The sequence below is a fragment of the Hyperolius riggenbachi genome, chromosome 12 (genome assembly GCF_040937935.1).
Source record: "Hyperolius riggenbachi isolate aHypRig1 chromosome 12, aHypRig1.pri, whole genome shotgun sequence".
Lineage (NCBI taxonomy): Eukaryota > Metazoa > Chordata > Amphibia > Anura > Hyperoliidae > Hyperolius > Hyperolius riggenbachi.
In genome coordinates, this window is record NC_090657.1 from 102,179,681 (window position 1) to 102,197,156 (window position 17,476).

General features: G+C 44.1%; 1 protein-coding gene across 2 annotated transcripts in view; it reads right to left on the minus strand.

The window, feature by feature from the left end:
* Positions 1-17,476, minus strand: part of PPP1R1B (protein phosphatase 1 regulatory inhibitor subunit 1B) — a 164,695-nt gene that overhangs the window by 42,506 nt on the left and 104,713 nt on the right. Inside the window, exons 5-6 of one of the 2 annotated variants that reach the window (XM_068262658.1) lie at positions 14,478-14,663; positions 12,101-12,199 (exon numbers count right to left, since the gene is read on the minus strand). In XM_068262658.1, coding sequence (XP_068118759.1) covers positions 12,101-12,199; positions 14,478-14,663 — 285 coding nt within the window. The remainder of the gene's footprint in view (positions 1-12,100; positions 12,200-14,477; positions 14,664-17,476) is intronic. The other variant, XM_068262659.1, reaches the window with a different exon arrangement.

The following is a 17,476-nucleotide window of genomic DNA, read 5'->3' on the forward strand; positions in this document are numbered from 1 at the left end:
GCCCCCCAGTTAGATAGTGACAGGTGCCCCCCCCCCCCAGCCAGGGCCGGAGCTACCATAGGAAAAAATAGGCAGTTGCCCCAGGGCCCCAGAGCCTGTAGGGGCCCCCAAGTTGTCCCTCCCCATCTGAACTGTTGCTCCCCAGGGACACTGCAGAGTCTGTTAAGGTGGGGGATGATTGGGGGAGGGTCAGCAGCCAGCTCAGGGGCCCAGGAGGGAAATTTCTCTGCAACAAAGGGCCTCTGATGACACTTTTTGGTCGGGGTGGTGTCTGTTGGGGGGCCCCCAGGCTAATCTTGCCCTAGGGCCCCATTGTTACTTGAACCGGCCCTGCCCCCAGCTAGATAGTGACAGGTGCCCCCCCAGCTAGATAGTGACAGGTGCCCCCCCAGCTAGATAGTGACAGGTGCCCCCCCCCCAGTTAGATAGTGACAGGTGCCCCCCCCAGTTAGATAGTGACAGGTGCCCCCCCCAGTTAGATAGTGACAGGTGCCCTCCCAGTTAGATAGTGACAGGTGCCCCCCCAGTTAGATAGTGACAGGTGCCCCCCCAGCTAGATAGTGACAGGTGCCCCCCCAGTTAGATAGTGACAGGTGCCCCCCCAGTTAGATAGTGACAGGTGCCCCCCCAGTTAGATAGTGACAGGTGCCCCCCCAGTTAGATAGTGACAGGTGCCCCCCCAGCTAGATAGACAGGTGCCCCCCCAGCTAGTGACAGGTGCCCCCACCAGTGAGCGAGCCCGTTACCTCTCTCTCCTGTGTCCCCGCTGGCCTCTCCTATGTCCCCGCTGCCGCTGCTGCTGCCCCACAGCTCAGACCTCACAGATCGCGGCGACTGAAGCAAGCAGAGCGCGCGCATGACACCCGCGCGGCAGAACGTCACATGCGGGAGTGACTAATGATTCACTTCCGCATGTGACGTACTCCGTGCGGGTACCATGCGCACTCTGTTTACCTCAGTCGCCGCGATCTGAGGTCTGAGCTGTGGGGCAGCAGCGGCAGCGGGGACATAGGAGAGGCCAGCGGGGACACAGGAGGCCACAATACGAGGGAGCAGGCATGGCCCCCATAGTGCAAGCCATGCCTGCATCCCAGGAAGACGAGCGGGCCGCAGCAGGTGGCCTGGCGGGCCGGATGCGGCCCGCGGGCCGCCAGTTGGACAGCACTGGTTTAGGGGAAGGATACAGAAAGCTGTCTCAAAGATTTTAGCAGTCTGTTTCACAGTTAGGAACATATTGAGGAAATGGAAGACCACAGGCTCAGTTCAAGTTAAGACTCGAAGTGGCAGACAAAGACAAATCTTGGATAGACAGAAGCGGCAAATGGTGAGAACAGTCAGGCCTCTTTCACAGTAGGACGTTGCGTTTTGATGCAACGTTAAAGTCGCAACACAAATTACAACGCAATGCCCCAAAAAAGTCGCAATGCAACTTAATGCCCCGTTACGGTCGCATACAGTAGACAATACAGGCAATGAAAGGTATGTTTCCAAGTCATTATTGAGCATGTGCAAACAGTCCAACGCAGCTAATAACGTGTATAACGCACTGCATGCAGTACTTTCACTTAACGTGCAGCATTAGTCACCAACGCAACGTGTGCACTGTGAATGGGGCAATGATTTTTCATTGCAGCGAGTTATTCTGCGTTAAATGTTGTTTTAACATGCGACTTTAACATCACACTGTGAAAGAGGCCTCAGAGTCAACCCACAGACCAGCATCCAAGACCTACAACATCATCTTGCTGCAGATGGAGTCACTGTGCATTGTTCAACCATTCGGCGCACTTTACACAAGGAGATGATGTATGCAAGAGTGATGCAAAGGAAGCCTTTTCTCCACCCACAGCACAACCAGAGCCGCTTAAAGAGGAACTCCAGTGAAAATAATGTAGTAAAAAAAGTGCTTCATTTTTTACCATAATTATGTATAAATGATTTAGTCAGTGTTTGCTCATTGTAAAATCTTTCCTCTCCCAGATTCACATTCTGACATTTATTACATGGTGACATTGTTACTGTGGGCAGGTTATTTAGCTGTTTCTAGCTGCTCTGTCTGTTAGAGACAGCTAATAACAGCTATTTCCTGTCTCTGAACATTGTTACATTGTGGCAGTTTGCCAGCAGTACCGCGGTATTCAGAGCCTCTTGTGGGAGGGGTTTCAGCACAAAATCAGTCACACAGCGCCCCCTGATGGTCTGTTTGTGAAAATCATTGTCTTTCTCATGTAAAATGGGGTATCAGCTACTGATTGGGAAAAAGTTCAATTCTTGGTTGGAGTTTCTCTTTAAGGTATGCTAAAGCACGTTTGGACAAGCCAGCTTCATTTGGATAAGGTGCTGTAGACTGATGAAACTAAAATTGAGTTACTTGGGCATAACAAGGGGTGTTATGCATGGAGGAAAAAGAACACAGCATTCGAAGAAAAACACCTGCTACCTACAGTAAAATATGGTGGTGGTTCCATCATGCTGTGGGGCTGTGTGGCCAGTGCAGGGACTGGGAATCTTGTCAAAGTTGAGGGACGCACGGATTCCACTCAGTATCAGCAGATTCTGGAGACCAATGTCTAGGAATCAGTGACAAAGCTGAAGCTGCGCCGGGGTTGGATCTTTCAACAAGACAACGACCCTAAACACTGCTCAAAATCCACTAAGGCATTCATGCAGAGGAACAAGTACAACGCTCTGGAATGGCCATCTCAGTCCCTAGACCTGAATATAATTGAAAATCTATTGTGTGAGTTAAAGAGAGCTGTCCATGCTCGGAAGCCATCAAACCTGAATGAACTATTTTGTAAAGAGGAGAGGTTCAAAACACCTTCAACAAGAATCCAGGCTCTCATTGGAACCTACAGGAAGTGTTTAGAAGCTGTAATTTCTGCAAAAGGAGGATCTAGTAAATATTGATTTCATTTCTTTTTTTGTGGTGCCCATATTTATGCACCTGCCTAATTTTGTTTTAACAATTATTGCACACTTTCTGTAAATCCATTAAACTTAATTTCACTTCTCAAATATCACTGTGTGTGTCTCCTATATGATATATTTAGCTGACATTTTTTATCGTAACAAACAACGATTTATACAGGAAAATTATGTCAATTAACAAGGTTGCCCAAACTTTCGCATCCCACCGAATATATCTTTGAAAAATTGTAACTGAGTCGATTGTAAGCAGGGGACTGACTATATTGAACATATGTTTTGTTCAATGGATGCACCAGGCTATTTAACATATGCAAAACAAGGCCTTCCTCTTGACATAACTGTAGAGATAAGGTTTCCGCCAGGCTCAGAGATGTTCAACTGTAGTTAACAGGGAGTTGTTGAAATGGGAGATTTGCATCATGGATGTCAGTCCATGACATGACTATGTACTCTGTAAAGTGCTGCAGAAGATGCAAGTGCTATATAAATACATAATAATGATATGGCGGGACATTAGACTTTGACTATGGCCGGGATTAGATTGTGAGCTCCACCAAGGACATGACTACATACTCTGTAAAGTACTGCCTTAGATGCCAGTGCTATATAAATACATAATAATATTGTAGTACATTAGACTATGACTATGGTGGGATTAGATTGTGCACAAAATCTGCAGAAGCTGCTGATGCTACAGTATTAGCATACTATTTAATAATCATGAGCCCCCAAAATGCCAAATGCTGCAACAATAACCCTAAAGTAGCAAATGCAGCCACTATGACCATCAAATAATAACTGCAGCAACCATTACCTCTGACACATGAATTGCAATAACCGTTACCTCCAACAAATGAAATGCAACTACCGATACCTCGGACACACAAAATGCAGCAGAAAACAATTACTTCGACTCCGCAAATGGTAATTGAGGCAAACATTACCTCATGCGGCTACAGAGTCCTATGGCTGGGACACCCGGCGGCCAAAAGTGGGACATAACCTGGCACACATTGCAGCCTGGGACAGGGGACTCTGGTACTTACAAGCAACTTCTGTCCTAAACTACTAGTTATTTTTTGTTCTAGATCAAATTTGCTTGTTTATATTCAGTGCTACTACTACCTCGGCAGCTAGATAGCGCTGCTGAGTCTGAATGGAGAGTTGATCTACTTTCTACTGCACAGAAGTGGCTGGTGCTGGATGTAAGTAAGGGCTGGTGCACACGAACTGCTTTTCTGAGCGTTTTTAAAAATGCTAGTGCTTTGAAAAGCGCTTGGCTAATGTATTTGAATGGGATGGAGCACATCAGAGCGATGTGCTTTTTAACCCCAACGGCAACGCGGGTCCTGCCACATTTTTGCTGATTTCTGAGTCGATTCAGCCTCAATGTTAAGTATAGGAAAGTGGAAAATCGCTCTGAAAAGCGCTAGAACAGAAGCTGTTCAGTTCCAGCTCTACTGTAACAAAATATAAAAAAACGCTACACCAAAAAGCTCCAAAAATCGCTAGGCATGCTTAGAAAATCGTCAGGCACATGCCTAGAATCACCTTTAAAAATCACTTCAAAAAGCGCTAAGCGTTTGCTTTTACGCTAGAGCTTTTTGGTGTGCACTCTGCACTGGTCCTTAATGAAGATTTGGCTGTTTGGATAACATGACCCTTAGTAGCAGACAAGGGGGAGCAAGAGATGTGGGGACTAATTCACTCATTAAGATTGGAGATGAACTAAAATTTTTACCAAAGTTATTTTGGCCTCAAAATTAGCATTTTTGTGAAAATATAATTACTGCAAATACACATTTTCAAGAAAATGAGTGCTTTCTTGAACATGCGTATTCTCATACCCATTGACTTCAAAGTATATAGTATTTATGTGTATGAGAGTGACTAATTCTCAATGTAAACAAAGTCCACAAAATCTGGTAGTAGGCAAAAGAACATTTGATGGGTTCTCCAAATGAACCTACTTAGTAATACTACCAAACATAGACAATAAATAAAATGAGTGAGTCTATTAGAGAGCAGATAAAAGCAGGCAAAACTGCTTACTATGCCAACATGAACCTATTCAAAATCAAGCTGAGAGCAAGAAACTTAAAAGAAATGTATAAGACATTAGACCGACCAGTGGTGTTGTATGGAGCAGAAACATGGACGCTATCAAAAAGCAAGCTTTAAGGATATTCAAAAGAAATATAATAAGAAAAATAACTAGACCAAGGAAAGAAGGTGATACCTGGAGAATATGCTATAGCTATGAGCTAGAAGAAATAATAGAGGGACAAAATATTATCAGACATATAAAAGCACATCGCATTAAGTGGCTGGAACATGTGGAGAGAATGGAGAAAGGAAATACAGTGGTTTGCAAAAGTATTCGGCCCACCATTTGTCACATTACTGCCATAAACATGAATCAATTTTATTGGAATTTCACGTGAAAGATCAATACAAAGTGCTGTACACATGAGAAGTAGAAAGAAAATCATACAAGATTCCAAACATTTTTGTTACAAATAAATAACTGCAAAGTGGGTTGTGCGTAATTATTCAGCCCCCTTTGGTCTGAGTGCAGTCAGTTGCCCATAGACATTGCCTGATGAGTGCTAATGACTAAACAGAGTGCGCCTGTGTTTAATCTAATGTCAGTACAAATACAGCTGCTCTGTGACTGCTAAGAGAATATTGGGAGCAACAACACCATGAAGTCCAAAGAACACACCAGACAGGTCAGGGATCAAGTTATTGAGAAATTTAGGCTTATGCTAAAAAAGGATTTCCAATGCCTTGAACATCCCACAGAGTACTGTTCAATAGAGATGGCTCGAACCTCCGATTTTAGGTTCACGAACCTCGAATGCGAACGTCCGCAAAAGTACGGGTTTGCGCGAACTTTGTAAACCGCAATAGACTTCAATGGGCAGGCAAACTTTGAAAACTTCAAACATTAATTTTGGCCAGAAAAGTGATGGAAAAGATGTTTCAAAGGTTCTAACACCTGGAGGAGGGGCATGGCAGAGTGGGATACATGCCAAAAGTCCCTGGGAAAAATCAGGATTTGATGCACAGCAGCGTTTTAAGGGCAGAAATCACATTGCATGCTAAAAAGGAAGGTTAAAGTGCTTTAAAACATCTTGCATGTGTATACATCAATCAGATAGTGTAATTAGTGTACTGTCTGCTTCACACTGACAGAACAAACTCACTGTGTAACGCACCGCAAACAGTTATTTGTGTAGTGACGGCCGTGCTGGACTGGTGCGCACCATGGCGAGAGTGCAGGCGATAGCGGTTTTCAAGCCCATATGGTCGGGCTGAGGTAGCTCAATGACAGAACAACAGTGACTGTCCAGCTGATCAAATTAATTTTTCTGACTGATTGTAACAATTCAAAAATCTGACCACTGTCCCACACACCTATGTTCAATCTTTCCCCAATCATGAATAATTCCAAATTGGGGGGTGCATCCTCACAAGTTTGCTTCAGGCAGCAAAAAGCCTAGAACCGGCTCTGTCTATAATATCTCTATTCTTGACATCTGTTTAACCTTTTGCCGACTGCTCCACGCCAATTGGCGTGAGCAGTGCGGCAGCCCCAGGACCGCTCCACGCCCATTGGCGTGAACGGCCGTCTATGGGGCTAGCAGGAGACCGCACGCAGAATGCGTGCGTATCTCGTGCTTGGGGGGCGGAGCTCCGCCCCACCTTCAGTCTCCAAGCAGCAATCGCCGCTCGGGAGACTATTAGACAGCGAAACCGCCGTCTAATTACTTTGTACAGTGCTGCGATCTGCAGCAGTGCTGTACTGGGGACAGCCGTGTGACACGGCTGTCCCCCTGGGGGACTCAGAAGCGATCCGCTGTGATAGGCTGAAGCCTATCACAGCCAATCGCAGTGATTGGCTGGTCAGGGGAGGGAGAGATATAATACAAATAAAAAACAAATAGCACATTTTATTAAAAAAATAATAAAATAAATATTTACAAAACAAAAAACAAACATCTGGGGGGGTGATCACACCCCACCAACAGAGAGCTCTGTTGGTGGGGAGAAAAGGAGGGGGGGGGGAATCACTTGTGTGCTGAGTTGTTCGGCCCTGCAGCTTGGCCTTAAAGCTGCAGTGGCCATTTTAGTAATAAATGTCCTGGTCACTAATGAAATCACCACCCCTTCAGTGTCTTGTCTTTCTGGATACCAGTGAAGCACGATCTTCTCGGGGAACAGTTATGTTTTGTTTTATAGTGCAGTGATGGGGTGCCCCTTATAACCTTTAGCTATGTTTTTACAATGTTCACATAGTCTCACCTGTAGGTGTCGCTTAGTTCTCCCAACATATTGTTTCCCACATGGACATGAGCCTTTGAACTTAAAGTTAGACCCATTAGAATTGGAGGAGAGATCCCTATACACACTCAGACCACAACCAGTCTGCTTGCACGTCGCATGTTCCACAACTCCTAAAATCCCTTACTGATATTTAATAAAGATCTGTGTTTATAAAGTCAGAAGGACAATTTACTGTGATGCATTTTGATGCAAGAAAAGCCTGCTCGATGGAGAACGTTGTGTACTTACAGTACTGAGCTGCTTACAGGGCCGGATTTACCATAAGGCACTGTAGACATGTGCCTACAGGTGCCTGATCATGAAAAGACAGCTTACCCCCCTCCTCTAGTGCCTCCCTCCCTCCTTCCCTATGCAGAGTCCCAAGCAAAGTGTAAATGAAAGGGTACTCACCCAGCTCTCAGCAATCCACTGACGAACACCTGTATCTACCTATGACGGGCAAGGGAAGTAAGGGAGACGTGACAGCTGGGCCAGCCAGCACACTTGCGGCACAGTTCAGCAGGGGTTTGTAGGTTCATGGAGGGCGAAGTCTAGGGTGCCAGGACATCTGTAACTGTAGGCTCCTGTGAGGTAAATCGGGGCCTGGCTGCTTACTAATGTTATAATATTTTCCTGCTTTCAACCAGTCTGTTTCTGCTTCTAGCTTACACTGATTAACATTATGCAATATCAGTACAGTACTGTTGGTGATGCCCAAAGCCTTGGACAGCTGAAGCCTTTAGAAGAACCTGTTTTTTTCCCTAGGCTTCAAAGTCACAGCATAGACAGTAAGGCCATGATAATCTACTTTAATACTTTATGGAAAAAAAAAACGTTATGAATTACAGGAATCTAATGGACAAATTCTTCCCGTTAATTCTTTTTTTTTTTTCCTGTAAAGTGTGGATTGGCTAAAATAATTATAGTCAGTACTTTACGTGACTGAAAACAGCTATTGTAAGGTCCCATTATTTAATAACAGAGCCTGTTCCTGATCTGTCCTGCGACTCCGCTGACCTCTGAAGGTTAATGGTCCATACAAAGGCACCATTTAAAAGAGTGTCTATATCTTCTAAAGCACAGAACACACTTGCCCAAACGATGTATGGGCAGATCAACCAAGAGAAAAATCTCTCTCTGATTGAATTTGATGCCTGCTCATACAGCGCAGGCCAATTCCCGATCAATTTCAGCATGAAATCTCTCGGGAATCAGCCTTGTGATGCTGCATCCGCTGCTTCGCTGCCCCTGGAGCTGTCATACCTGATGTAAAATGTGCCCATCCCCCCCCCCCCCCCGAGCCCCGTGCAGTATACTTTACCTGTCGGTGTTGGCCACTGGTTCCGTCCACATACACTTGCCACATACATACGCTCACGTATATGTTGACAACCATCTGGGGCACGTGTATGTGGATGGAGCATGGAGCCAGCGGCAGACGTAGCAAAAGTATACTACATGGGGCACATTTTACACTGGGGGGGGGGCAGTGCTGGGGTCCCGTTATGCTTGTCGTTCATCCCAATATTGCACGCTGTTACCGCCGTGCACCCGATTGAACATTGGCCGCATTGTTTAACCGAAATTGGTTGCATCGTTGATCGGGCATGCTTTTGGCGGCACCAAGGCCACCTTTACAGTCCTGCATGGATTATCAACCTCCAAAATATACAGTAGTTAAAATAATTATTTGATTCCCTGCTAAATTTGTACATTTGCCCACTTACAAAGAAATAAACAGTTTGTCATTTTAGGCTGGTTTCACACCAGGACGTTGCATTTTAGGGGACGTTAAGGTCGCATAATGTGCCCCTAACACAACGCCTGGTGGTGTTGGAGCAGGACACTACCAAGAGCCGCGTTACAAGCAGCTCTTGGTGCGCCTGCTCTGTCAGAGGCACTGCGGAGACCACGTGAACGGAGCTCTCCCCATCACGTGGTCCCGCCAGCCAATCAGCGGCCGCTCCAAGAAGAAAACACTGCACGTGCAGTGAATATTAAGTAGCCATGTGCCTGGCTACGTAGCGGCCTCTCCCCGCTTCCTCTCCGCCCCCAAAATAAAAAAACCCCACCCGTACTGAGCATGTGCAAACAGTCTAACGCGGCTTCGCCGCGTGTAAAGTACTGCATGCAGTACGTTATCTGGACGTGCTGCTTTACAATGTAACGCAACGTGGGCACTGTGAACAGCCCATTGATTTTTCATTGCTGTGCGTTGGGGTGCGTTACAGGCTGCTCTAACGTGCGCCTGTAACGTCCCACTGTGAAACCAGCCTTAGGGTAGTATCATTTTAATGGCGAGAGACAGAAAATCAACCAAAAATCCAGAAACCCCCCCCACATGAAATAAAAGTCATAAATTGTTTTGCATGTCATTGAGTGATGGAAGTGTTTGATTCCCTACAACCCAGACAGAATTCTGTCTCCCATGTCTATTACACTCAATCACAGATACTCCTGATCTCAACTCATTATGTGCATAAAGCACACCTGTCCAGATATTAGATTCAATAAACATATTAAAGGATACCACAACTGACATGTGGCATAATGAGATAGACATGGGTATGTACAGTGCCTAGCACACAAATAACTATGCTGTGTTCCTTTTTTTCTTTCTCTGCCTGAAAGAGGTAAATATCAGGTATGTAAGTGGCTGACTCAGTCCTGACTCAGACAGGAAGTGACTACAGTGTGACCCTCACTGATAAGAATTTCCCCCTTTTTTATCTCTTTCTTGCTCTCAGAAGCATTTTTCTTCTAGGAAAGTGTTTTATAGTTGGAATTTCTTATCAGTGAAGGTCACACTGTAGTCACTTCCTGTCTGAGTCAGGACTGAGTCAGCCACTTACATACCTGATATTTACCTCTTTCAGGCAGAGAAAGAAAAAAAGGAACACAGCATAGTTATTTGTGTGCTAGGCACTGTACATACCCATGTCTATCTCATTATGCCACATGTCAGTTGTGGTATCCTTTAAATGTAACAAAAACTATTAAAAAAAGAAGGTCCCCTCACTCTGTTTGTTTTTTTTTTTTTTCAATTAAATAATAGTTCTTTAGGATAGAAAGCTTTCTGCTGCGGTGAGGAGAGGGATATTAGATTAAAGCAGTTAATTTAGGTGCACCACCCGATCGTAAAATTAGGTGCCAACATAAGCCATAATGTAATTTGCAACTACGGTGGCACCAAATGAGGAAATTGGGTCCTTGGGTATTCTGCTACCGGTGCAGCAGGCAATAGGCTTTTGTAATCAGCAACAGTGTTCGGATATCGGCAGTCATTTCATTAATGGGCTCAATAGTTCGGCTATCATATAGCTAAACACCAGATTGGCTGTGATGCTGATGTAGCAGACTATCAAGATCAGCCACGACAGAACATTATTATTGGTAGGCATAGGTAGAGGTGGTTTAGGTAGGGGGTAGGTTAGTGCTAGTCTTAGGTAGGGGGGGGGGGGGGGGGTTAAGTGTTAGACATAGATAGCAGGGGTTAGCGTTAGACATAGGTAGCGAGGGGTTAACATCTTATAGGGCAATGGGACAAGGTCAAAATAATCAATATCAGGAAGATGTCATTTACCCCATCTAACTAGTGAATGTCTAGATTAATACATCCCTATTTGACTTTACAGCCACTATAAAATGTTCATAATCTCTCTCACCCTTTTGTGTTTTGGAAATTTTTTATACATTTTATTCATCATGTTATTTTTGTCACGGTTACCAATTCTGTATTTTGTATCGATTCTGTATTTTGTTACAAATTTGTATATTGGTGCATACCACTGTCTGTATTATTATGTATCACATGTTTGTTTCTTACTTTGTACAGTGCCATGGAATATGTTGGCGCTTTATAAACCAATAATAATAATCCCACGTGGCTGTTTATGTAGCTCTATCCTCACTGTATAAGGCCCCGTTTCCCACTAGCCAAACGCTATCTCAAAAAATCCCAGGCCACTTTTGCACTGGAGAAACAGACATGTTCACGGATCGTATGTTATTTATAGGATCCATGCATACTATACGCATATTTGGAAGCTGCATGATAATTTGCAGAATGCCGATGAAGCAGATGCTGATGGAATCAATGCAAGCCTACAAGACCGCATACGTTCTTGCTCTACCCACCTGTCTTCTTTGTCTTTGGTCATCTCGGGACCTTTGCCTCTGTTCTCACGCCGATTGGCACCACTGCAAGGGCCACTCGGATGTTATATAGATCGGAACCTGGGCTGAAGCAGGCTCCCATTGTATTGCAAAATCCAATGAGAATCCTACATAGCAACAGGGAGGATTCTCATTGGTTCCCTGCGTGGTGAACCAATGAAAATCCTCCCTGTTGCTAGGCAGGAACTCATTGCAATCCACTGCTGCCTAGAATGACCTTGATGTAAACTTGATAAATATAAACTACACATATGATGCTAAACTACTTAATCAAATCAGAGGTCATCTGAAGTGAAGCTGCACGTCTACATTTTCAGCAGTTGTAGCAAGTGGTGCTGATATACGTTGGACTGAGATTAAAGTTAGCTGACGTCCCTGTTGATCAGTGAAACCATCCATTATATCAAAGGACCAATAGGGAGACTTGAAACAGCAAAGTGAGGAAACTTCCTCCTTAGTAACAATAGTAGCTCTGCTGGGTATAGCCCTGCTGACTGAGCTGCCTTCCATGTTTTGCCAAATATTAAAAATCAATCATTTTAGGCTGATGGTTGTATGCAGAGGAAGACGATCCAGGAGGGGAAACTAGGTCTTCCATATAGCTCTAAATCCAAACCATCCTATGATATTTATCATTAACACAAGTAATTTTTGTACTCAGTACCTTTCTTTGTGTTGCTGTTTTCCTTGTCTCCTTCTCTGTCTTCCAGCAAAGTGTGGTTCAAGAGGGTTTCTAAACTGCTGCTCGGTGCTCCTTCATCTCCTGCAGGCATGAATAGACACAGACAGCATGAGGGGACTGATACAGTCTCTATAGTTACATTAGCCTTCCTGGCGGTATGATTTTTTCCGGATTTTAGGATCTAAAAGCTGTGAAACTTTTTCACACGCTTTTAGACCCTAAAAGCAGGAAAAAATATACCGCAGTGAGATCTGTGGCAGCCCCTGCACTTACTCATCTCCCTGGGATCCAGCGCTGCAATTCTTCCTCCGACCTCTGGGTGGCGCTGTACCCCTATAATGAAATGTCATGATGACAAAGGACAATCTCAGAAATGGCTGCCAGCACCTTGATCTCAGGGAAGGTGAGTTGCAAGCCCTGCATATACCTCCCGGTGGCTAACCCGAGTCAGGCTCAGAGTTACCGCTCCTGACTTCTTTTCTCCGCCCCAAGCCTGACTCGGGGCTACCGTCAAGGAGGTTAAAGATATCCAATACTGACAAAGGCCAAATGAAGTGCTTGGTAAAGTATTGTACCTGGGTGAAATGAAGGAATGTTCCAAAATATTTCAAATAATGGGTAATAAGGTGTAATAGAAAGTAGTGGGTTTACAGTTGGTTGGTAAAATCATGAGTAGTAATGATGAAAGAGGACAGATTCCTTAGCCCGCACAATGTCTGCTAGCAGTATCCCAAGATTGTTCTCAATTTCTGGTATAGTCCAGGACTTACCAGCATGCCCTGTACTCAGGATGGCTGTGGCCTGCTCACATCTCAGAGCTGCCTGTCCACCCAACTTGATCCCAGACTGTGTGTACCCTTAAAGAGAATCTGTATTGTTAAAATCACACAAAAGTAAACATACCAGTGCGTTAGGGGACATCTCCTATTACCATCTGTCACAATTTCGCCGCTCCCCGCCGCATTAAAAGTGGTTAAAAACAGTTTTAAAAAGTTTGTTTATAAACAAACAAAATGGCCACCAAAACAAGAAGTAGGTTGATGTACAATATGTCCACACATAGAAAATACATCCATACACAAGCAGGCTGTATACAGCATTCCTTTTGAATCTCAAGAGATCATTTGTGTGTTTCTTTCCCCCTGCATCTCTCATGCACTGAAGTTTCAGGCTGCTCTTTTCTTCCTGCAAACAGCTTTGCCCTTGTCTGTATTTCCTCACTATGTGAAAGCCCAGCCAGCTCAGAGGACAATTTATCCAGCTTGTAAAAGATAAGAGAGAAGAGAGAAGCTGCTCTAATCTAAATAACACACAGGCAGTGTGCATAGAGGGGCCTGGAAGGGGGAGTTCATAGCAGAACCACAACACTGAAGAACTTGGCAGCCTTCCAGACACAGGCTGACAAGTCTGACAAGAGAGAGATAAGTTGATTTATTACAGAGATGGTGATAGTAAAACGTGCTGCAGTAAGCCAGAACACATTAGAATAGCTTTTGGAACTTGTAGGATGATAAAAAACAGGATGCAATTTTTGTTACGGAGTCTCTTTAAAGTGAAATCGTCCAAAAAGGCAGGTCTTTTTCGCTTGAGTACTGCAGAGGTTTTCTGGAGTTCAGATGAATCTCTTGTGGAGCATTAGGGGTGACTGGGTCTCCACTCTGGCAGTGGGGAATTTTTCAAGTCACAGTATGATCTATGCACCGGACAAGGAAGACTATAAACACGCCAACGGAGGAGGTAATTACTTTAGCTGTAGTGCCTGCTTCACCCTCCTGTGTTGCATGTACGGTAATTGACATTGATGAGAATCTGTATGTCCCTTTTTAAAGTACAGACTGCATTTCCTTTGTAGTTCCAAAAGTCTGTTTGCGATGAAGACTTTTACATCGTTCGTCATCATCTGACAACATCTCTGCCTGCTGAATACATAATGCCTTTTTAGCACCCAAAAAGCAAAAAATAAAAATGAGGATAAAAATGTATATCAAAGCTACTGTAACTTAATGAGGAGCAACTTACGTGTAAAGCTTATTTTTCTTCTTGTGTGCTGAAAAGTTATGGTGGTTGTTACAAAAAAAAAATAATAAAAAAAAAGAATATCAGATAACTCTGATATTGCTAACTGCTAATTGTCACTAATTATGTATCTTGTATATTGGTGTACACCATTGTCTGTATTATTATGTACCCCATGTTTGTTTCTTACTTTGTACAGTGCCACAGAATATGTTGGCGCTTTATAAATCAATAATAATAATAATAACTCCTGAGAAAAGTTTTGTGCATCAGGGCCAGGATGCTTTGAATGAATTTAGTTACTTGCTGTGGAAAATCATTGCCTGACACTTTTAGTCTTTACCTTTGCCACATTCCACTCCGCAATCCAGGCACTCCTCTGGCTCACTGTTTCTAGGCTCTACGGAAGGTTCTTCTGTCCCACTTTCATTCTCCTCTTCTCTGTCTTCCAGTTCTTCATCGTCATCATCATCACTGTCACCGAGAGAGCCCAGGGACTGCATGTGAGCCTGGACAATGCGCTGGACAGCTGAAAAACACAAAGACAACACCAACTGACACAACCCAAGACATCAATTTAATGCTGCTCACACATTTAATTTGATGTCGTGATAAATTACCAACCATTGGCTGCAGAGCCACATGTTCCTCACACCTATCATCGATGTTGTTTGCTGCAGCCTCCCTACAAGCACCTCCTAAATCTGGCAATGTAGTAATTTTAGCAGAGATTCAATTGGTTCTTATGGAGTTACAAATATCAGATAACAAAGTGCTTGCCAACCCTTGAGAATCCTTGCAATGGTTTGTAAGATTATATGACTGTAGTAAAAAGATAACAGACGAGAGTATTGCGATACTATGGACTCACTATGGACTCACTATTTTCTGAACCAGAAAACTAATTCCCAAGGATAGTAGTGGTGAGAGATTTCTGAGTATCCAAGTACAGAGTGAGGGACAGTTTATTAATGATAATGATTATGCACCCATAGAGGAGATCATTATCACAACACCAATAAAGAGGGCAGGACAAAGTTGGCGCCAGGCCCAAAGTGGGCCTTCTAAAGCTCAGACTGTAACCATTACAACCAGCTTTCCGAAGCTAGTTACTAGGTAGATGGGTCGACTACTGAAGAGGTTGTTTAGCTCTAAGTGAGAAAGACTATAGTAGCAAGCGGGGCAGGTCCATATTTATGTTTATTTTGCAGTACAGCATGAGGTCATAGAAGGCAATATTACCGTATGTAATGCTTTACCTCAGTTCTCCTTTTTCTTGTGCTGGTTAGCTAACTATGCATTCAAGAGCACTTGGCTGGCATCAGGAGACCCAGTCTAAAGTCCATATGTACATGCAGATCTTGTGTTGCCCAAATGAAAGATGAGGAGCGCTATTTATGATGAAATGCTCCTCTTTGATTCCTGTGAACTATGTGGAAGTGGACCTTCTGGACACAGTCCAATATGTCTTTGAGATATATAGAAAAACAAAAGTTTGCTTTCCTAAAACAGAAAGAATTTGTGATAATTCAGGTTGGAGTGAGCTTGAGATGTCTCCCAGGGCATCACTGCTGAATATATGCAAATTAACCATTGTTAATATATGAAAGCCAAACTAAAGGTAAAAAACAAACAGCATGTCTGGTGCCAACTAGCTCAGCTCTGCTTTGCATGTTTTACTGACCCTTTTTTCTGCAGTGTAGGAGATCTGTAGCCTCCTCCACCTTCCTCTCCTAAGCAGCTGCTAAGACTGTGGTTCTTCTACTTCCATTGATCCTAGATCAACAGCAAGCAATGTACATGTTGCCGACCATCAGTAGATGGGAGGCAGGACTGGCATAAGTAGGAGAAGGGCAACGGTACTAGCCAGGAGCATTGCTAGGAGCCTAAGAGATCCGGGGCACTTTTGGGCACTCTAAATGGAAAATGGGTGTGGCCATGCACAAGAGTATGGGTATGGTCATGGGTGGAGCCAAATTTACATGAACTCAAGAGCAGTCTAAGTAGGCCTGCCTAGCAAAATGTTGGATGAAGCCCCCTCTCCATTAATAATAAAACAAAATGCAGCATATTACATAAGTAGGCAGTGTCCCTGAAACATAACTAGGCAGAGTTACCTGGCTTCTGTGCTGGCTGGTCTGGCTTTCTGAAGGGCATGCTGCCTGACTTTCTGGCAGCTCCCCCATAGCATTCCCTGCCCTTCTCGTGGAACCCTCCCATGCTTCCATGGGCCTCCCATTGAGGCACCACAACTCCCAGCATGCACCCATAGAAGAACCACAGCTCTTTGCATGCCCCCATAAAGGCACCACAGCACCTAGCATGGCACCACAGCACCCAACATGCCCCCCCACAGTGGCACCACAGCACCCAACATGCCCCCATAGAGGAACCACAGCTCCCTGCATTCCCCCATAAAGGCATAACAGTGCCCAGCATGGCACCACAGCACCCAGTATTCTTGCATAGAGGTACCACAGCACCCAGCATACCCAGATGGATGCACCACAGCTGACTCTGCCTGGGGGACATCCGGGGTACCCCAGAATAGATCCGGGGCACATACCACTGATCTTTGGGGCTAGCAACGCCCCTGGTACTAGCTATGCTCTTATGCACCTGAGAGGGGATTCACATCTAAAAACGAAATCGCTGACGGCAGCGATTTTCAATTTTTTGTGCATTTTTTCCCCCTCCTGGCACCCCACTGCGCACTACGATTTTGTGCAAATCACTTTTGTAAGTGCTTTTGCAGAGAGATTCCATTTTTTCTGACATTAAGTCAGGAAGTGAACTCTTTGACCCGGAAAATAATAAATACAATGCATTTTTTCTTAAAAGCGCAAACGCAATTGCCGCATAAATTGATTGTGTGAGCATTTATTGCTCTTCCCATACCTTCCATTAGAGCAAATTCGCTTCAAAAATGGTACAGATGGAACACGCTGATATGAACCTACTCATAGAGATTCATTGCACAAGCGTGTTGTGGGCGATTTTTGAAAATCGCCTGCGCTTGAAAAAAAAACGAAAACGCCCTAGATGTAAACGAGCCCTGAAACTTTAGAAAATTTGACCAATGTACCAACACTGATGTTCTATTCTGCCCCAGTTATGAAAACAAAAAGATTGAAAACTCTGACAAATTTGCTTTGGTCTATACATTATGAAATTGACAATCTACCCTACACTATTCAACTTTCATAAAAATTGATCAGAAAAATCCATGACTTCTGATAGACAAATATTTTAAAAAGGGGAGATTCAGTCAGATGTCTTGAACAAATTAAAAAAGCTTTCAATTTTTCTGTACAACTGATTGTTTTTATTGAATTGTTGTAA